Genomic DNA, 23,116 nt, shown 5'->3' on the forward strand with positions numbered 1-23,116 from the left:
AAAGAAAAACACAGCCTATGTGTTTTATCCCCTTGCTGTGAAACTCTTTAGAGGAATTTCTACTCAAATGGTCAGTGTGTCTAAACAGACTCTTGTGCCTCTGTTCTCCTTCCCTAAAATCAGTTAAAATTGCAAAGAATCTTAGTTCAGTAGAAATAAAAATTCAGTGTTCTTCATGTTCCAGATGGGTCTTTATTGGTTTCATGTAATCTACACATTACATTGAAATTGTATGACAGACCATTGAACATGTTAACTCCTTTAAGCCATAAGTATCACACTAATTCCAGAAGGCTGAGTGTCTGTGCTCTTCCCTTGTCACTAATTAATGAGCTCTCCACACCTGGCACATAATTGAAAGGAAAAACCTGCAGCTACTTTACCCTCCATGGAATGAGCTTGATACCCCTGCTTTAAGCTATCAAATGGGGAAATAACTATTTCAGCAGTTAAAACACAAATACAAAGGATACATTTAAACACAGCCCCAATTCAGAACTGAAAATGATTGGGAAAAAATAAATTAGGCTGCTGTGACGTGGCCATTTTGAAGGGACACTAAACTTGCCCCTAAATATCTTAAATAACATTTCAGTAACTTTCTTAAATATGTTACTAAGCTATGATACTATTCTAAATCATTGTTTTAAATAACTAGTATATATAGTTGTGTCAATGCGCTTTAAATTCCTTCTTGTACCTCCTGCAAACATTTGCCAGAGTCCATTCCACGCATGCACACAATCTCATAGGTGGAGGGAACTTCTTCACATAAAAGGTAACATTGCAGAAAAGCCTGCAAGCAGCTTTTTGTGGGGCACAAACTAGAAAAATATATACTGTATTGGAATGTATCAAATCAGATATGTGATGAAATAGTGTTTTATGATCAGTTGGTGAATATTTATCTAAATGTAGCATTTAGTCATAGGTAAAGTGAAAACCTTGTCTCTGATATAAGAGGTTATTGGCAGTCAGAAATGTTTCCTAATGAAACCAAAGTTATTCATTGCCAACAGAGAAAAGCAGACAAATGTGACATGTACTTTTAAATCTGTTATGTCACCAATAGTTTGCAGGAAATGCATAGAAAACACAGGCTGAATAAACATACTCAGGGCTTTGACATAAAATACAGCATAGGAAAAAAAGTTATGCCTTCAGTCCAAACATAGCTCTGCTACACTTTTCAAATAAAAATGTGTGGGGAAAAAAAAAAACACTGCAAGTGTGAGAGCATCAATCCAGCTTTGAAACAGGAAACGGCTGCAAACAGGAGCCTCTGGCTGATGTAAGTGTGGACTGTGTTTACAACTGTACCTGCTACACAAGAGGACCCCCTATGTCCCTAGGGCTCCGTTCCCTGAATCAGAGATAGGTTAGAATGTGAGTAGATGGGTTGCACCCATCCCGCCTCTCTCCTGTCAGCTCAGGAGCGTGACACCATAAAAATCGCCAGATGACAAACACCCTCCTGACTGACAGTGTTTAAATTAAAGATGTTTGGAAACTAAGGAATGGTTTTCCTCCGTCTCTGTCGACTAGGTTTGACAGGAGATGTGCTCTGAACAGCAGGTGGGCCTGTGTTGAGTGACGCACGCCCTCAGCTGCCGTGACAGGGAGAACAGAAATGAATGTGCCACATTGTGTGCACACAAAGGCACGGAGACAGAGGTGGCAGGTTGAATGGGTCCCACCCTGAAGCTTGCCTGCCAACAGTTCCTCATGTCTCAAGAGCTATATGCACGTTAGAAGTCTAACGGATCTGTTAACCCACTAAATAAAAGTTTCTGCGTCACTCAGCTATCTTATTAGCGAGACAAATCATCATTAGGCTGTGTTGCAAGTCGTAAATACTGAACAATCCTTTTCTCCATTATAAAAAGAAAACAGCCTTTGTACCAACAGCTGCTAGAATACTCCTCTTCATCCCTGGCTCTTAGTTTGTTGTGCACCTTGTGTTTTCTGTCTAGCCAGGGCAGTGTGTGTGTCAGGTACGCATTTACCAGCATCAGGACAGGAAATTATCACGTGGGTTTTAATGGTTTAAAAAAAAATAACACAAACCAATGAACACACACGGAAAAATTGTATCACCTCACTCATTTCAGGTCAATGCGCCTGACGTGGTGTACTAGAGTCAAGATCGAAAACTGTCTCAATCACTTGTTACACTTAACCACTTACAACTTGGAGATGAAAAAAATATATATACATTTACAATTAATATATTGAGCTACTGAGTGTGATTTTGGCTGTCTTTTGGCTAGGTTGTTTGGAGCGCACTGCATCTACAAAGCAGACATGTCAAAACTACACTGAGGTGGACAGATGTTGATTTTCAGTGCCATTTCCCCCCCTTCTTTTACAGGTGGCAAGTTTTTCCTTCTGTCTGTCCATATGGCAACCATCATACTGGTGGGGGTTAGAGACCATCAACAAGAAAACTCAGATGGAATTTACTAGCCCCATCAGCACAGACTTGCCTATAGATGGAGCACATCATGCAAAATCAAAGTCAATTTGTAAAATCAAATGAATACAGCAATTGGAGAAGATACAGGCAAGAGTAAAAAGGAAACTGAGGAACATTTGGTCCAAGACAGTTCTATCCATCTCCATTTTCTTGTGTTGCAGGGAGGTGTTTGATGAGGGTAACATTATAGTGACCATCACTCTCTCTTTAATCTCAACAGTTTGTCAGAGAGACCTCAGTGCATTGTGGGATGTAAAGTTAAACCGTAAACGTGTCCTTTCTTGGCAAATAAAAGGAGAAATACGAAAGTAAAAAAAGTTCCTTCATTTTCGCCCCCTACAAGATGGCGTCTGTGCTTGTCGTTCTCACAGGCGTTTCTGAGCAATGAGTGACCCTACGATGACTCCTGTAACCAGCGTCATCCCCGCCAGCAACCACTTCTTAAAGTTCTCCTGAGACTTCCTGCTCTCAGCTGCAGCGTCCTTCCCAAAGATTTCTGCAAACCGGTCCTGGAGACAAGAGAGAGAGAGAGGGAGTTAGCGTTTAAGAGTTTTAGATCCCCAACAGCCAATGGCGACAGCAGGTCCGACGCATAACAAAAAATACATTAGACAAAAATACTTCACATTTAAAAACAGACTTACATTACTACATTTACCTTAACTAGGTCAGATAGGGTAGAGGCGTTGTGCTGTTTTATTTGTTTTGCTTGAGTAATTTGAGATGGGTTCCATGTGATCATGGCTCAATACAATACTGTGGGTGGCCTTGAATTCATTCTGGATTTGGGGACTGTGAAGAGTCCCCTGGTGGCAAGTCCGGTGGGGTAAGTATACATACAAAAATAAAAAGTATGCGGACAACCCTTCAAATTAGTGGATTCTGCCATTTCAGTCACACCTGTTGCTGACAGGTGTATACAATTGAGCATACAGCCATGCAATCTCCATAGACAAACATTGACAGTAGAATGGCCTTACAGAAGAGCTGTGACTTTCAACGTGGCACAGTCATAGGATGCCACCTTCCCAACAAGTCAGTTCGTCAAATTTCGTTTAAAGTTTGTGGTAGATCATTAGTAAAAATAGAACAGTAAAGGGCCAAGACCGCTGCCTTGTGGATTACCACACTTGATATATTTTACATTAGAGAAGCAGAAAACGCTCTGTTCTATTGGACAGATAGCGCTCAACCCATTATAATACAGAGGATGTAAAGCCATAACACATCTGTTTTTCCAATAACAGATTATTATCAATAAGATCAAAGGTTGCACTGAAGCATTGGATCTGGTCAAATTATCAATTTATTTTTTTTGCTAGGATCCGGCAGCAATCTGATTGTCTGAGAACCACCATTTTTCTCCAGGCTCAGATTAAAGATATGACAAAGAGGAGTGGCAATGTAGTCTACTACCATCTTCAGTAGCTTTCCATTTGAGTCGTCAATAAGAGATGGCTTCTCATTATTGACGGACCAAGATCTTTCATGCATGAATATGATGGCTCACGTCCATGGAGCCTTAACAGTCAGTTTCTTAAAACTTCTTTGGGATCGGTGTCCCGTCCACGGGACGTTTGAGCTAACGTAGGCTAATGCGATTAGCATGAGGTTGTAAGTAACAAGAACATTTCCCAGGATATAGACATATCTGATATTAGCAGAAACCTTAAATTCTTCTTAATCTAACTGCACTGTCCAATTTACAGTAGCTATTACAGTGCACAATGTTGAACATGAAAAGTTAAGAATAAACAAATTTGGACAGTCTTGATACAACATTTTGAACAGAAATGCAATGGTTCAGTCTAAAACTCTGCACATACACTGCTGCCATCTTGTGGCAAAAATCTAAATTGCACATGGGCTGGAACGATATTATGGCCTTGCTCTTGCATTTCATTGATGGTACATAAAAAACAATTCTAAAAGTTTTTTTTTTTTCTTTGCATCATCTTTTACTAGATCTATTGTGTTATATTCTCCTATATTCCTTTCACATTTCCACAGACTTCAAAGTGTTTCCTTTCAAATGGTACCAAGAATATGCATATCCTTGTTTCAGGGCCTGAGCTACAGGCAGTTAGATTTGGGTATGACATTTTAGGCGAAAATGTTTAAAGAGGGGAGGATCCTTAAGAGGTTTTAAAGACATGCTCTGGAACTTTGGCCAATACCAAGTATCTTTTAACCTCCAACTCTAGGCTGGATGTGTCAATGTGTAATAAATACTCTGGGCCAGCTCCCTAGGAACTCGAGTTCTAGTCAATGAGCTTCAGCCCCTCGCCATTTGAGTGACAGCTAGCAAGATGCACACAGAGCGCAATGACATGGTGCCCATATGTGACATAGTATGCCATTTTCAGGGACCACTTCTGGCTCGTTAGTGCCATGTCCAGAACTACTACAAAAGTACCGGAGAGTCGCTTTAATAGGTGCATGTCAATAACTGGAAGAAACATTGTAAATGCATCAAGTGCAGCGTCTGAAAGCTTCTCATTACACACATCAGACCAAATCCTTTTTACATCTTCAACATTGGAGTCACTACAAAACGGCTTGTATGATTTCTTATACACTATTTTGAGACACAGCCTTTGGAACTTGGGCTTTTCTAAATAGAGCCACTATATTATCGTCACTTCATCCACTGGGTCTGGATACAGCACTAGTAAAAAGTTCTACAGTATTAGTAAAAATGTGATCAATACATGTAGATGATATAGTTCCTGTAGTGTTTGTAAACACCCTGGTAGGTTGATTAATAATCTGAACCAGATTACAGGCACTGGTTACAGTCAGAAGCTTCCACTTGAGCGGACAGCTTGATGAAAACCAGTCTATATTCAGGTCATGTTAACATCATATACACCATCATCCAGATATTGACTGTTAGCACTTGGTGGCCTATAGCAAAATAAGAGGCTTTATATGAGGAAGGTGAACTTGCAACCACAACACTTCAACAGCATTAGACATGAGATCCTCCCTAAACTCAACAGAATTAGGTGAAATTACACCCTTTATCATATGCAGTAATCTTAAAATCAGAGCCAAATCGGATTAGAAAGTAACCAGAATTAGTTGGCAATGCTTAATGTGTCTGTTGAGACAAGTTACAACCACACACAAAATCAATCCCCACCCCTCACAACCACAAGTGTCCCTACACCTCCAAGCTACAATAGTAATGAGGGGGGGGGTGTTCTGACATTTTCATCAATACTACAGACAAAAATATAAATGTCACCAGCACCTCCACCATCACAAAACCTCCCCATGCCGTTAATTTGAACTGCAGTAACCCCCAAGTGAATATCTTTCCTTGTTGACAATTTCACCACCATGGTGTCATCCTTAGCCCACCCCTTCCAGTAATTCATTCGAGAACAACCCAGAACATTGACATAACATTCTGCAGTTCTGGCTGCAGCCACAAGAGGGAACAAGCTCCCATTGGATGATTCATCCGCTTGTCTGGCACTGATGTTATGGCTGGCTGGGGTGGGTGCTTTAGTGCAGTGAATAGTGGACAGTCTTGACTGGGCAGTAAAATAAATAAATAAATATTCTGAAACAAAACTGATTACTATATAAGCCAAATAGTTGACATAACTGAACATGCATATGGGGACTCAGAAGAGCCCAATCAGACACAGCCTCAAATAAGACAGAATCATTGGAGACATTCCAAACATGCTGATTTGATTAAAGACGTGTGGTGTGCGTCTGACACCCCGCTTCCTTCCGCTCTAACAGGGTGATACATCATCACTCCTCCTCCCTGCTGACTTCAACAATACAGAAAACTTAACAACGGAATATGGGAAGAGGGAAGCACAGAAACAGCAGGACAACGCCAAGACGGCTATGTTGGTGTGTATACATGTGTGGTGGCAGGTAGCCTAGCGATTAAGAGTGTTGGGCCAGTATGCAAAAGGTCGCTGGTTCGAATACCCGAGTCGACTAGGTGAAGAAAAAAAAAATCTGTCGATGTGCCCTTGAGCATGGCACTTAACCCTACTTGCTCCTGTAAGGTGCTCTAGATAAGAGCGTCTACTATACTGCACGCATGTGTGTGCGTCTGGTAAAGGGCTTCTGAAGAACGGAGAGATTGATTTCTTAGGAGAGGCCGTTTCTGAGAAAAAGAGTGGGGCGGTGACATGGCGGGGGCAGATAACAGAGCAATAGAGACGGAGAATCATTTTTATCAGGGCCAGAGAGGTAACGAAACGCAAAAAATGACCAGTCTTGAGGACCTTCAGCTAGCACTGCCAGACAGACAATACTGCAGGGCTACAGATACAAACATACTCCCATGAATACTGTCAATTACACCCAGTGTTCACATTCATCACCGCACACTTGACTAATTGATTCCGGTGGAAACACTTCAATTAAAAAAACAACCAGGGGCAAACCAAGCTACTGTAGGCATGTCAACATGTAACTAGCACAGGATCCAGCAGCACTTCACAAGAGGTGAAGCCATGGAGAGTATCGCTCCCTGTGAGAACTCCTTGAAGAGGTATGGGTGGAATGTTGTGGGTGTAGAGAATAAAGATTGCAGTTCATGATTACGATAAGGCATGTTAGAGTACAGAGACAATGTGTCATTGTTTTCATGAAATTTACTACATTTCACTTCACCTCTGCCAAATAGCTACTTGTCACCATCTCCCTATTTTTCAACCATACCATCTATGCTCATATGTATCTTTGTTTGTCTTGCACAATGGAGCAATAGTACTCAGATCTCTAAGCTCCACTCTGCTTCCTGCGATCCATCATGGCAGCAACATACTCAACCCTGTAGTCATCAGTGCTTATAGATGTCTGAAGCACATTGTACCTGCCCAGACATGCCTATAACACACACACACACACACACACACACACACACGATTGAATCTATATAGGCCTACTGTATAACCACACTTTCCTAGTGAACTGGGTTTTGAAAAGGCCTACATGTTAAATTACAGGCAGTAAATCACACTGACACATTAATATTTATGTGTACGTCTTTGACTGGTTCGGTCTCAGTCACTACTGCAAGGTAGCTAAGCCTAAACTTGCTCGCTCTCTCCATAAAGACTTTTCCACCTGTTCCCCAGAGATGTTAGGTGCTAAGCAGCACCTGTTCCCCAGAGATGCTATGTGCTAAGCAGCAGCCATTCTAAGGTGTTTTCCAACCTCAGGTTCTCTCGGTGTTTTTCAACCGTTAGATGAAGAAAGAAAAAGGTGGAAGAGGGAAGAGGGAAAGAGAAGGGTTTGTGGGACAGAGTAAAAACAAGATTTCATTTGAATGTTGCCATGGTTACCAGAGAGCAGCTGATCGGTGTGCTCGGATCTGATAGATTGCCCAAGACTAGATTCCTGAGAGGACAGAACATTAAGGCAATCAACACCGGCCCCTGAGTTTGTAATGGGTTACTTCACTGTTGCACCACCATCATGACCTGTAACCATGTCTCCATGGTGAAACTGTGCACTAGATTAGTCAGAATACTTCAACTGTTTTAATGAAATTGGTTACTTTAGAGACTGAAGGAATATTTGGAGTCTAAACTTCAAAACCGAAGTGTTTCTCTCCATAATAGAGCCCTTAATTCCCCAGAGAGGCTGAATTGGCCAGAGCCTCTCAACCAACTCAGCAGCAGCTGATCTGGTCAGGTCTCTTTCAATAGAAGCTTCAGTCTGGCAAGCAAAAGGGAAAAACGGCAGCAGGACATGGTTGCTAAAGAATTAAAACAATGCTAAAGGGGAACGTTCCATTCAAATGCAGAAAGTAATCCAGAATGTTCAACTACTTCTGTGAACTCCAGAATGCTGGCATGGCCCTGAGCACCGAGAGGCCTCTAAATAGAAAAAAAAAAGCCAGAATCCGCTTTAAACCAGCCCAAAGAAAGACAATGGAGGGTTGCAAAACCTATTGGTCACACTGGCCGGATGTCCTGTCAAATGCTGCATTCTTCAGTGATTGGACTGGAGATCTGAATTGAATCCAGTACTTGAGTAATGAGTACATCACCTCATAAGAAGGACATGTCTTGGACATGTTTTGAATTTCCTCTGACCTTTGCTGAGTCATAACGAACTAAGTCTCTCTCTCTGACCCAGTTGTGTGACCGTAGACAGGGTGCTGGTTACAATCAAGAGCTGAGGGGGGATTTTAACATGAGAGGATGACAGTGTAAAGAACAAGCTGTCACTAGACCAGCTATAGTCTAGTCCAAAGCAACTCTTCCTGCTTATTGCAACACACAGGACATGTTGTGCTTCTGGTGCAAAAGTACAATTCCACATCGTCAGAGTTGTTCTTTTTTGAGTAACCGTGGCGTTTCAGGACATCTTGCTGCTGGCCAAATATGGTGAACTGAATATGCTCATAATGATCACAGTTTGACCCTTTATCTGCCATCATGTGATGCTGCATTGAAGCATACAGGGCGAAACTAGACTAGAGTTGAGGCACTGCTCCCACCCTCAGAAAACAACTCACCATGCCTGTCGGCAGATCATCATAATTAGCTATGAGGACTGGCAGACAGTCATCCTCCAGAGAGTGTGAGAGTCGGGCTTTGTGCCAAACCATGGGGCACTGCAGTGTGGGGGAGGGGATGGGTTAATAAACCAGGCAAGTCCCCGGGGGTAGGTTCTGTTCTGCCTTTAACTTTGCCTGCTCAAGGAGAACACCATCTAGCTATAAAGACTGGTGTCTGATTAAACACAAGAGTCCACACTAAGCAACACTGCCATTCATGCCCCTTTAATTAAAACACCCACGCAAGGGTGAAGTTAGAGACAACAATACATTAGCTAGGATGTGGTCTGGTAAGGAGGTAAATAGGGATCAAGGAACTTGAACCCAGATGAGGTCCTATGGTGACATCCCAGGTGGCTGTAACAGTTACTGTAGGTTCTATACATGACGGAGCTGGCATTGAGGGTCTGACCCCTTTCTCGTCTTCGAATGGGTTTTTGTATATGTGTCCCTGCTGATCCATCCGGAGGTGAATCCATGAATTAAAGACGAGATTAATGAGTCAGGACATTCAGGCTCAGACACCAATCTGTTCCCCTTCTCACTGGGTCTCACCAGCAGCGCAGCCCCATTCTGTCACCACTGCACTGTGTACAGTCTAGGAAAAAAAGGGACCACAGCCGCCACACAGAGAAATGTCACCAGCAGCACCACATAAACTTGAACCCCCAAAAAACACTCGCCCCCACTAACACCCCTTACAAAAAGCGGCAAAGACCTACCATCTGTCTGAAAGAGAGAAAAAGAGAGGGAGAAGAGAACATGATAATGTATGCCAGAGGAAGAGATTAATGAGATAGTGAGGGGTGCAATAAGGGCAGGAACGGAAAGAAAAAAAGAAAACATTCTACAATATGGCTTTGTTGTTATTACCTTGTTATGCGACTGGTTGGTAATGATCATTATGATTATAGTCAGCTTTATCGTCATTACAGTGCCATCAGATTCTGTCATATTTCCTGGGCACCATTATCACCATCTGTCAGTTTCATACATCACATCTACCACACTAATCCCATAATCTGATATGAGTTATGAGAAGACAGAGCGAGAGAAGAACATGCTAAAGAGAGGGGTTAGATGTAGCCTATAGAGTCGAATAAAGCAGTAAATAAGAGAAACAGCAAGAGGCAGATATTCAGAGGGACAGAGAGAGGCAGAGAAAGGGAGAAAATGAGGGAAAGAGTGAGAATGAGGGAGGGGGGAAAAGAATTGCTCATGACCTGATTTTCCACACTAAGCCTGCTCAGAACTGGAGCAGAGAGAGCAGCAGCCAAGCAGGCCCAATTTTTCCACCAAGAGTGCACCAAAAAACAGACTGCTGCTGCTCTAGTTCTATACAACTAACACACAGCAGACATTCATGGTGTCGCTGAGTCATTGTGGCCCCATCTCAGGTAGCTAACTAACGCTGCTCAAACAGTCCTGGCTGTATGTCTCCAGGGCCCAGCAGTAGCAACAGTAATGCATCTGCTGCCTGTAGCCCTATTAGCGTGACGGTTGTACAGTAGGTTACATGATGCCCCAGACTCCGCCTGCCGACTGCAGAAGACCTAGCCACCACCACCCTGCTGCACACAGACTGAGCCAGATCAGCACAGCTGGATGTCTGGAGCTCCGTGCAGAATCAGACGCATGCAGCCATATATAGAGCACAGTGATGGCTCATTGCTCAGTGTGGTGATGCTAAGTTGGATGGCAAGCTGCGTTGAAGTACACCAAGTGAGCCAGTAGTGCTGCAGGTCAGGCTTCCACATCGCTGGCTGATAGAGGCTATACAGTGCCACCAGAAAGTACTTCTACCCCTTGACTTATTCCACATTTTGTTGTGGTACAGCCTGAATTCAAAATTGATTTCTACAATACCCATAGACAAAGTGAAATAATGTTTTTAGAAAGTTTGGCAAATGTATTGAAAATGAAATACAGAAATCTTATTTACATAAGTATTCACACCCGGAGTCAATACTTTGTAGAAGCACCTTTGGCAGCGGTTACAGCTGTGAGTCTTTCTGGGTAAGTCTCTAGGAGCTTTCCACACCTGGATTGTGCAACATTTGCTCATTATTCTTTTCAAAATTCTTCCAGCTATTTCAAAATTGGTTGTTGATCATTGCTAGACAACCATTTTCAGGTCTTGCCATAGCTTTTACTTAAATCTTTTTGAAAATCTAACTCAGCCACTCCAGAAGATTCAATGTTGTCTTGTTAAGCAACCCCAGTGTAGATTTGGCCTTGTGTTTTAGGTTATTGTCCTGCTGACAGGTGAATTAATCTCCCAGAAATCATACTGAACCAGGTTATCTAAGATTTTGCCTGTGCTTAGCTCTATTCAGTTTATTTATCCTGAAAAACTCTCCAGACCATCGCAATTACAAACAAGCATACCCATAACATGATGCAGCGACCACTATCACCATAAAATGCATCAGTTTTAGCTAGATTTTATTTCTTTTTTTGCATGGGCTGCATCTCAAATCCACTGCATACGCCGATGTCGGCCTTCCGCATCAGGAAGGTGGCCGAGCTACAGCGGTGTTTGTCAGACCATGATATTATATATTTTTTTTTAAATGGTAGCGTCCAAACATTTGGGGCTACAATCTAATATAACCACTCTATGGAAAGATGAGACGCTCACAAACATGATGGTGTGTTCCATTTGGTCTACGACCCCCAAAAGTGTCACAGGTCGCATCAGAAGTTGGTACCGCCGATGTGCCAACTTCTGTCTGTAGCATTCAAACCGTTTGGGCTACAAACTAGTATGACCCCACTACGGAAAGGGGAGATTCTCAAGAACATGGTGTTCTCCTTTTCGCTCTAAATGGAGGTGTGGAGGTAGTTGCGCCAAAAAAAAAAAAAAAAAAGTTATACATTTTAAATTCAGGCTGGAACAAAATGTGGAAAAAGTCAAGGGGTGTGAACACTTTCTAAAAGACACTGTAAAGCGAGGGGAGTTGCCGCTAAATGGACGGCACCATTGGGCAAGACCTCATTACGCAGACACAAACTAACACATACGAAGTCAGACCAGAGATCCACTGTTGTCAACACAACCATCTACACGGAAAGTATTCAGACCCTTTGACATTTTCCACATTATTACATTACAGCCTTGTGCTAAAATATATGTTTTTCTTCTCATCAATCTACACACAATACCCCATAATGACAAAGTAAAGACAGGTTTAGAAATATTTGCAAATTAGTTCAAAATAAAAACAGAAATAACTTAAGTATTCAGTCCCTTTGCTATGAGACTCGAAATTGAGCTCAGGTGCATCCTGTTTCCATTGATGATCCTTCAGAGGTTTCTACAACTTGGAGTCCACTTGTGGTAAATTCAATTGATTGGACATGATTTGTAAAGGCACATACCTGTCTATATAAAGGTCCCACAGTTGACAGTGCATGTCAGAGTAAAAACCAAGCCATGAGGTCGAAGGAATTGTCCCTAGAGCTCCGAGACACAGATCTGGGGAAGGGTACCAAAAACATTTCTGCAACATTGAAGATCTCCAAGAACACAGTGGCCTCCATCACTCTTAAACAGAAGAAGTTTGGAACCACCAAGACTCTACCTAGAGCTGGCCGCCCGGTCAAACTGAGCAACCGGGGGAGAAGGGCCGTGGTCAGGGAGGTGACCTAGAACCTGATGGTCACTCTGACAGAGCTCCAGAATTCCTCTGTGGAGATGGGAGAACCTTCCAGAAGGTCAACCATCTTTGCAGCACTCCACCAATCAGGCCTTTATGGTAGAGTGGCCAGACCAAAGCCACTTCTCAGTAAAAAAAAAGGCACATGACATTGGAATTTGCCAAAAGGTACCTAACGACTCTCAGACCATGAGAAACAAGATTCTCTGGTATGATGAAACCAAGATTGAAATCTTTGGCCTGAATGCCAAGTGTCACATCTGGAGGAAACCTGGCACCATCCCTACGGTGAAGCATGGTGGTGGCAGCATCATGTTATGGGGATGTTTTTCCAGTGACAGGGAGACTAGTCAGGGTTGAGGAAAAGATGAATGGAGCAAAGTACAGAGATATCCTTGATGAAAACCTGCTCAGGACCTCAGACCGGGGTGAAGATTCACCTTCCAACAGGACAACAAAGCACACAGCCAAAACAACACAGGAGTGGCTTTGGGACAAGTCTCTGAATGTCCTTGAGTGGCCCAGCCAGAGCCCGGACTTGAACCCCATCGAAAATCTCTGGAGACCTGAAAATAGCTGTGCAGCAACGCTCCCCATCCAACCTGAGAGCTTGAGAGGATCTACAGAGAAGAATGGAAGAAACTCCCCAAATACGGGTGTGCTAAGCTTGTAGCGTCATACCCAAGAATACTCAAAGCTGTAATCGCTGCCAAAGGTGCTTCAATAAAGTACTGAGTAAAAGGTCTGAAGACTTATGTAAATGTGATCAGTTATTACACACACACACACTTATAAAAACCTGCCTTTGCTTTGTCATTATTGGGTATTGTGTGTAGATTGATGAAGGGAAAAAACGTTTTAATAAATTTTAGAAAAAGGCTGTAATGTAACAAAATGTGTATGAAGTCAAGGGGTCTGAATACTTTCCGAATGCACTGGATCCCTAGACACTGACTAGTGTCTTGTCCCCTGGCTGCATCCTGCAATCTCATCCAGCCTGTAGCGTACAGGTCATGGTGGCTGGATCCCCGTCCAACCCCGGAGGAGTGGAGCAACCAACCTTCCTTGAAGGTGAGTTGAGCAGAGCCCCCCCATCCGCTCCCCCTACAATCCCAGTGCAATGGATTGGCCCAGTCTCTTCTTCTCCCCTCAGCATCAAACCTACTGCCTTAGACTGATGGTTTTGTAACAAGGCTGAGGGAGACGGAATCACACCATCTGTTTACTGCCATTGTCACTCAGTCACTGACACCATCACTCACACTGAACATCAACACACAAAAAAATACATGGATGGAAGACTGAACACAAGTAAACAATTTATACTCAACATAAAACATAATGGGGGTTGTTGTTTTTGAGCACACAACACTGTTACCATTGAAGAACTGCAAACAAGGCTTTGAGTATTCTGTGCACTGTGTAGGTCAGAGAAACAGACAGACAACGTCCAGATCATCTACAATCTATCGATGACAATGACTGTCACTATGCGTTTACATAGCAGCACTTTACCTGTAGGGACAGCTGGGCACAGCAGATAGCAAACCGCATTACAGTGCGTGTGTGTGTGGGGGGTACGTGTGTGTGTGGGGGGTACGTGTGTGTGTGGGGGGTACGTGTGTGTGTGGGGGGTACGTGTGTGTGTGGGGGGTACGTGTGTGTGTGGGGGGTACGTGTGTGTGGGGGGTACGTGTGTGTGTGGGGGGTACGTGTGTGTGTGGGGGGTACGTGTGTGTGTGGGGGGTACGTGTGTGTGTGGGGGGTTCGTGTGTGTGGGGGGGGTACGTGTGTGTGTGGGGGGTACGTGTGTGTGTGGGGGGTACGTGTGTGTGTGGGGGGTACGTGTGTGTGCAGCCAGAGGTCCTTTGTTAAAGGTGGGCAGGTGAATGGTCTACATGGTGCTATTCCTTCTCATAATGCAAAGTACAGCACAAAAAGCTAACACATTCACGCAAACTTTATTTTAATTCAGAGACAACATACTAAACACAAGTTATATTATGAAATGTACACACGAAAACGCAAATGGTGACCAGGGATGCGAAGGTGGGAGGGGGTTATAAGAGGCTTCACCTGTCAGGGGAGAGGTGGGGGAGGATACCGTCAGCCGTGATTGGTGATCAAGTCAAACGGATCGAAAGAAATTAGGAGAAATGGATGGATGGATGGTCGGATTGGTAAACAAACGGTAGAACAAGACTTTCACAGGAGACTCATGAAGACCTCAGAGACAAAGGATAAACGCAGGAAATTGAATAGTTTCTCTATTTGCGTCCTCCCCCTCTTCCCAGTCCCAACTATCATTCTCAGAGCTGCTCTCTCCCACTGACATTCCAAATGAGTTATCAATTACTACATTAGTCTGCCAGAGCAAGGTCCGAGCATAGCCCCCCTCCAAACAATTTTTTTCCGTTATTGAATCCTTGGGGCAGAGAGAAAAATGTGCAGTTGTATAGATAATCTTGTGCTATTTTACACATTTTGCCATGAGTCAGATACATTTTAGAGCTAATCTACACATTGTCAAAATATATTTCCTGTAATAAAAAAAAAGAACATGTTCATTTGCTATATGGGGGGCCTGTCTTTCAGGTGTACCTGCAGGGGGGTGTGCTACTCTAGCGCAGTCAGAACAAAAGCATTTACCGAGCACATCCAGATACTATTCACCCATAATTGGTAATAACCCAAACCCCCTCTGGCATTCTCTCTCCCTACAACCCGCACTTCCCTCCCTCCATTGCCTGCCTACCCCACCACTTCTCCATCCCTCCTGTACAGGCCATATAGCAGTAGGCTACATTACATACATGTGTTTAGCAGATGTTACTGCGGGTGTAGCGAAATGCTTGTGTTTCTAGCTCCAATAGTGCCGTAATATCTAACAAGTAATATCTAACAATACACACAATCTCAAGTAAAGGAATGAAGAATATATAAATATATGGACGAGAAATGTCAGAGCGGCATAGACTAAGATACAGTAGAATAGAATACATTATACATATGAGATGATTACTGCAAAATATGTAACATTATTAAAGTGACTATTGTTCTGTTATTGAAGTGACCAGTGATTTCAAGTCTATGTATATGGGGCAGCAGCCTCTAATGTGCTAGTGATGGCTATTTAGCACTCTGATGGCCTTGAGATAGAAGCTGTTTTTCAGTCTCTTGGTCCCAGCTTTTGATGTTCTCTTGCTAGAACAAAAGATATACCTGCTGCGTTCCGCCGAGCTTGCGGTTTCTACTTGTTGAATCGCCCTTCTCGTCAGTGGCCGATAACGCAACTGAGCTAATCAGAGCGCACAAACCTCCACGTGGGGGAGCCGACAGGAGTGACAAGTAAGAACGAGAGCATTTTCCCCAGTGTAATCCACCTGCTTTTCATCAGAATTGTTCGAACTAAAACAAAGTATCTGAATACCTCTAACGTTTGCGTCGACATTTGCCAGTTAGAACATCGCTAGCTGTTCCACTGACTCTCGGCAGCGAAACAGGCAGCTGCTTCATTCAAAAACAAATCCATTGTGATTTAATTATGTTGCTAGCTACACTAGTAATCTAGTGGTGGCCATTTGGCTAGTATCAATATGGGATTACTAGAAATTCTAACTAGCAACAACATTAGCGCAGCTTGCTAGTTCGCCAAAGTTAGCCATCTACAGCAGGCACCAGCTAAACATCTCTTAAGCTACTGCCAACTTGTGGTCTGGAGGATTTTAACGAGGCTGATTGGCATACGATCTGTGCTATCTGAAGAACAAAAAGTTGACTGCCGACACTCCGGGCAGAGGTTCTAAGTACCTCTCTGCAGTCAGTATCCTTGGTGTGTCTAAGGCTTAACACGTTTCCCTTTCACTCAATGAGGATTCCACCTCACTCCCTGTCCTTATTTCTCAATCTACTGACTCCTTCCATTCAGTTTCAAAACCCTCTTTCCTCTTAGTTCCCTTATCTTACACAAATAAAAAATGGGAGTCAGCAGGGACATTTGTGGTAATCGACCTTCTCAAATAGTATTGGAGTACCCCTGGACTAGCCGCTCTCTCTTACGACACAATCAGGTAATAGCTTCTCTATACATCCTACAGCTGCTTACGGCTGTGTGTGTGTGTGTGTGTGTGTGTGTGTGTGTGTGTGTGTGTGTGTGTGTGTGTGCGTGTGTGTGTGTGTGTGTCTTTGTTCCTGAGGACAGGAACAAAGAGAATGTGTAGGTGGTTCAACAGGTTAGTGTGACAAAAGAAAACCACATAAGAGAGTTAGATAGAAATAAGTAAACGAGTGGGCATTTGTTATCGGGAAATATAGGTTTTTTTCCCCCCTCCCCCCCCCCCAGTAGTGCGGGGATGTCCCAGGTGCTACTCAGAGAGGCAAGTGTTAGCTGGTTTCTATGTCATGAAGAGAACAGACAAATTCAAATCTCTCTCAGCTACTTCAGAGTTGTGTGCATTTTGTGACCAGTATGGAATGATGAATTGGGACTGTCCCGGTATAAGCGAGATACACACATAACATGAAGATAAACAGTATGTTAATGTGTGTGCATAGGAGTATGGGTCCGAGGAATGCATGTTGTGATCACTTAGTATTGTATGGCTTGAAGGCAAAACAAACTGAATTTGGGATGCGTGTGTGTGTCTACCAAACTACACACTTTGAGGAAATTACATCTGACCGAGGTGCTATTCCAACACCACAAGGAGAAGTGAAACTAAACTACTTGACTGAATCTGCTTGACTGAACACACTATTCCATTCAATATTCTTGCCATTCATGCCTTCAGCAACATTCAACACCTGATGACATCAAGAACAATGTTCAGATTCATTAAGGTGCTTCGGGGAGAGAGCTCAGGTGTAGGAAGGGACATGTGCTTGGGTGTTTTATCAGCATTAATTGCACAAACATTAACACAGCCTGGACTTTGTTTAAATAGAGACCTTGAAAGTGATGAGTTACTATTCACTTTAAAAGCGTCTAGTGGTTTGAGGCATTTATTCTGGTGCTTCTGGGTGTGATGGCAGAATATGACAGATGCAGAGCTGTGTCAGTCATCTGCCTGTTTTAAAATGATTTAAAATCAATTTCAGCTCTGCAAGCAACAGAAGACACGCCATCCAATCTGATGGCCCCTACCCACACAATGTACCCAATCAAATGCTAGTTTTCATAAGACCCATCGTTTGAGACTGTTCCAACATCCCCTTCCCATTCCACACTCAATCAAATGTCAGCCCACACAAAGAGAAAGAGCAGACCTTAACAGTGTCCTCCTTCCATCCCATAACACACCCACCCACCCACCAGGAACAGGACAACCCCTCTCTCAGCTGACCCAAGAGAAAACACTGCTTTCATCTGCAGGCAGATGGCTCAGAACAGAGGAGAAAGTGAAAAACAACCAGGGGAAAACAAAGGGCGATCTGTAAAGCCTAGCCTAAGCCTATACTTCATCCCACCCATGAAGACTTCGATCTCAGCCATAAGAGCTCACTTCGATTCAGCTGAAAACTCAAAGAAGCTGATCAATGCCCAGCTAACCAGAGGGAAACATCTCCATCTTCTCTCTGGTTCTTTCTCCTTGGGTTCTCCTTGGCTGACAAATTAGCCTCTCATATCAGAGGTCAGGCACCAGATACACACAGCTCACACAAACTGACATGATGCAACACACAGAGACAACGGGTGCTAACGTGCACAATCTGATAATGTTATCAACGACCTCTGGAACTGATGCTTCAAAAAACGAGCTAAAATTAACCCCTGCCCTTTCCCCAAAACACATCTTTCAGTCATGACTCACCCATCCTCCTTGGCTCTGGATCCAGGGTTGGATGTGGTTGTCCAGGTAGACAGTCATCCAGTCTGCAATCCGTCCCACTAGTGGGCTCATCTCCTTCTCCACACACTCTACACAGAGGGCCCCTCCGAAGGCAAACAGGCCCACCACACGTCCCCAGTTCACACCGTCACGGAAAACCTCATCCATCACGTTCTCGAAGCTCTGGTAGGCTGTGGCCGGCGTGATGTGCAGCTGGGAGGACAGGTCACTGAACGCTCTGGCATAACGCAGCTCAAACTCGTTGGCAGAGTCCCGCAATGCCTCTTTCACTGCGTCCAGGCCCATTGTCCGCTGAGGGGACGAGGGGGGAGACTGTCGCGGTGGAGTCCCAGGACTCGTCCCGTTCGCTGCGCCGTTGGGGTGTGTCGTGACTGCCGCCCCCCCTTCCGCCTGTCCCCCCTCAGTCCGACTGGGAGCTTCTGTGAGCCCAATGTGGTTGAAGGGGTAGTCTCTCTGTGATAGTTTATAGGTAATATAGTATACCACCAGTTCTCTGTTGTTGTAAGTCATAATTTGTTTCCTTGGGTTTCTTCTTTGCCCCCGGGTCTTAGTTTTACTTGCTAATGACACACCCCTTCAGATCAGGCCTCTGTATTTTTTTCAAATCGGTGTCATTCTTTGTATTCAGAAAATGGATGTCTTGAAGACAAAAAACAAGGCTGGTGCAATGGCTCAGACCCTGTGGTAAGAGAACAATAGAGATCATAATGAACATAATTCAATACAATAAGCATAGGTGGGTTGGGGAGGAGGGGAGCTGCTGTGGGCAAATTTAGACCTCGACAGGTGGGGTCAAAGTGCATCGCTTTAATTGGGGATGAAACAGATGGCAATGTTTGTCATTACCTGCCTGCCCCCACAGACAACCTCCCTTTTCCCCATGGCTTTGGAACAGTCGTGACAGGGCATGGTGCTCTGACTTCCTACAGACTTTATTTACCTTTATTTTACCATGTAGGTTAATACACATTCTAATTTGCAAGAATAGCCAGTATTAGATAAACATATATATAGTATGAACACATAACAGTTAACCTAATGTTACTTAGTAACCTGTAGTCAGATAAGTATTAACAGTGATTAACTTATTTTCACAAGTAAACCCCAAACTAAGAACAAAAACAATTACAAAAACATTTTTGTTGACAGGGTTCGAGAATAACCAATTACATGTAATCAGTTCCATATAACCTAATTACAAACAAATTAAACAGCTACGTTACCAGCAAAACTACTGTATTCAGATAAAAGATACTTCAGAAAAACTAGATTACGTCTTGGATCACTTTAAAATTCAGAAAAGATGTGTGCGAGAAAAAAACCTGACACCTTTCTGTTTTCTCAATTACATTAAATTCAGCACTGAATAAAAGGTGCAAGTTCAAGTTTGTTCCACCTGAGTGAATCTGACCACAAGTCAGAGACCACTATGATGACACACCAAATGCATTCAATGGATCCTTTTTGTTTTCTTCTAATGCCTCTTATGGGTAAAGCAGGGATTTTTCTGCCAATAAACACCTAAATCCAAAATGTAATTTTCAAGATGGAAAGTGCGAACTTGTAATGACTACAACCTGATATAAAGTATGTAGAAAAAAATAAAATGGACCTATCTATATATTTTTTATAATATAATCTTTGAGAACTAACAATTACCAAAATAAAAAAACTGGACAGTCAGGGAGAATTGGAAATTCCCAAAACAATGGTTTTGTTATTTTTTTTGTTGCAAAAAATAAAAACAGCATTAGCCAAGCCAAAATGAATAGAATTGCAGAAAATTAGTTTTAAACTTAAATTCTCTCTCAGCTCCATGGCCAAATTTGTTGAATTGCAGGAAATGGTCTTAAACACAAAGAAATGTCTCTACACCGCCAAAATGGGGGCCTCTAAAATCCAGCCCGAATGGGCTGCCACATTCACCAACTAAACCCATTTTTTATCCAGAAAAATGCCTGGAAAGTAATGCAAAAGTAACTGAAAGCAATACGATTATTTGACCGGGTTTGGGTAATATCAAAATTACATTACTGATCATTTTGGGACAGGTAACTAACTAGTGACTGGAACAGATTACATGTATAATGTAACCTAACCAACCCCGTTTGTAGATACCCTATTTCTTCATTACTTTGCGCATTCGTGTCTTGTAAGACCACTGTTGGTCCTGAACCCTAACCTTTAACCATAAAACCTTAACCATTTTAAAATGTCATGTCAATAGAGTAGTGACACCACAAGGATCCCGGATAGTAAGGACCCCTGTTGTTATAACCCTTCACAAAACAGCACGTGGGAGAAACGAGGTGCATCTACCTTCCTCATACACTCTCACCCACCTTACCTTTTCTAATTGTAATAATAGTCCAAAATGTCACTATCTAGTACGGCTGGAGCGTTAAGTGTCTATTTTATAAGTGGGAACTCCAAGCAAAGATGACTAAATCGAAAATAAGAACACTAGAAATTACTAGTTAGTAGGTTACTTTGTTGCATTGGCTGTACTATTGAGCGTACTAACTTTACATAAGCCACCGCTAACCAGCACGTGTTGCTAAATTCTCAGAATTCCATGGAGCGTTTAATGTAACTTTTATCAAATAAAATGACAGCCCGTCCATATAATTTTGAGGGCAAATAATACTGAAAAATTAGAGACTGACAGTAACCTTCCAACTTTATCAAAACATAATACAGTAATTCGTTTGTATTGAGGTTTCATCAAAGTGGCCATTGATTTGTGTCTTACTTAGCGAAGAACAAGCTAATGTTATTATCACGTAGCTAGTTATAAACAGGGGATTCAAGACGGTCTACAACGGACATTGTTATTTTACCTACCTACACCAAAAATGGAATATCTTCAACGGCAACACTTCACTGAGCTGCTTTAAAAAATCCTATTGTACCAGTCCTGCTGTCAAAATCCGAGAAGGGAAATGAACTATTTCGATGTGGTATGAGTATCTATCTGTCGTGAATCCCCTGCTCTCGTGTGTGTGCGCCCAGACTTCTCAATCCAATACGTAACTAAGGCTGCGTTTAAACAGGTAGCTCAATTCTGATCTTTTTTTTCCTCACTAATTGGTCTTTTGAACAATCTGATCTGTGAAAAATACATTTTGTGAAAATATCTGATGTGATTGGTCAAACAAACAATTAGTGGTTTAAAGATCAGAATTGTGTAAACGCAGCCAATCCCCATTTCCCACCAATCAACACTTATGTCGGAGACCTTTAACCACTGCACCCACCCACAGCAATATGTCTTGTTGGGTAACATCGGCTATGGTTTTTACAATTTTAACATAAAAGGTAGTTGGCTACATTTGCAATATGCCGAGGCCGATTTAACCTAATATTTTTTTAAATGTCCGTGCTATAATTCGTCGCCAGTCATCTTGTATGACTATCTTGGGCTTGTGACTTGCACCTGAAATGTCTATTTTGGCTACTGAAACTGGTCTAAATTCACAATTTCTTTGCATAAGACCGAAGGAAATGTAGCTAGCTTGTTTAGCTCGCTTAGCTAAGCTTGTAACAATGTCATATTTCCTCTGACTAGCTAGCTAACGTCTTTCCCATTTAATTTTATGAGAATGGCTAGCTAGCAGTGGTTCTTTAGCTGACGTAAACATTGTCTCATACAATTAGCTAGCTTGGAGGTAACGTTAGCTACTAAAAGCCGCACATTCAACCTGATTAGCTAACCAATACGAAACGCTTACTGTAGAAACTTGAATTGTTGGCACGAAATCCAAACATCAGCAAATAGGATCATATCCGACATTTCCGCTGGAGCAAGAGGAGCACTCGCAGACTGACTGGCTAGCTAACCAGCAGATCCGACCCGCTTGCTTACAACTGCACTAGGGTCTGACAGGCTTCACATGTAGACTAAGAGCCAAGTTATGCTTGATCAGAAAATGTGGTTGGAGGCGCTGTATGGGTGTGAAGCACTTGCAGAGCCTCCTGAGGCATGCAGAGGCAAAATTGAGCACCATACTGCATCACCCAAATTCTGTAACAATGTGGAGGGTTCCAGTACAGCTCTGCATTGTCGTGATGGTAGATGGGGGCAGGAGGTTCTGTATAAACACAAACTCACTTCCTTCACAACATCTCTGTTCTGTGAAGCGCAAGAATTATGAATGCCCTGACTTGTGCAGATGCTATATCATCTTAAATGCTGCACGGTCAAGGCAGACATCGCCTTTAAGACACCACCGAACTGATGTGAGAGATGGCTTGGAAAACGTACCTCAATCCAGGGATGAAAAATGCACTGTATGCCAAATTATCCCTACTGTTACACCGAGAAGATTGTACTAGATTTTAACCGTTTTGTCATTCAGAGGAAGACTGTCTGACCCTAGTGCTGCTGTAAGCAAGGGGATCGGATCTGCTGTTCTGGCAAGCTTGCTTTCAATTTTTTTGTTAACTAACATTACTGTAAAAAGTATTTGCTAGGTTAGCTGGCTAAAGCTGACATTACTAGATAGCTGTTCCGCTCACAGACATTGAATGACTCCTACTTCATCCAACTCCATGAAAAGCTGCCTGTGTGGAATAAACTAGCCAG

General features: G+C 42.9%; 1 protein-coding gene across 2 annotated transcripts; it reads right to left on the minus strand.

The window, feature by feature from the left end:
* Positions 1–169: 169 nt before the first annotated feature.
* Positions 170–22,436, minus strand: bcl2l1 (BCL2 like 1). Of its 2 annotated transcripts, none has more exons than XM_014145964.3 (3): positions 22,263–22,436; positions 18,493–19,210; positions 170–2,985 (listed from the first exon to the last, which is right to left on the minus strand). In XM_014145964.3, exons 2-3 carry the CDS (start codon positions 19,039–19,041, stop codon positions 2,842–2,844), a joined length of 693 nt encoding a protein of 230 aa, XP_014001439.1. In that variant the 5' UTR covers positions 19,042–19,210; positions 22,263–22,436; the 3' UTR covers positions 170–2,841. The 2 variants fall into 2 exon arrangements, with proteins under 2 accessions (XP_014001439.1, XP_014001438.1); XM_014145963.3 differs by lacking the exon at positions 22,263–22,436 and adding an exon at positions 21,376–21,681.
* Positions 22,437–23,116: the final 680 nt, after the last annotated feature.

Source organism: Salmo salar, chromosome 15 (assembly GCF_965601325.2).
Source record: "Salmo salar chromosome 15, fSalSal1, whole genome shotgun sequence".
NCBI classification, from domain to species: domain Eukaryota; kingdom Metazoa; phylum Chordata; class Actinopteri; order Salmoniformes; family Salmonidae; genus Salmo; species Salmo salar.

Excerpts from the sequence above, each read along its gene's own strand:
- bcl2l1 (XM_014145964.3), bottom strand. The coding sequence starts at position 19,041 with ATGACTTACAACAACAGAGAACTGGTGGTATACTATATTACCTATAAA. Across the intron at positions 2,986-18,492 it reads TCCAGAGCCAAGGAGGATGG|GACCGGTTTGCAGAAATCTT; the intron begins GTGAGTCATGAC and ends TCTTGTCTCCAG.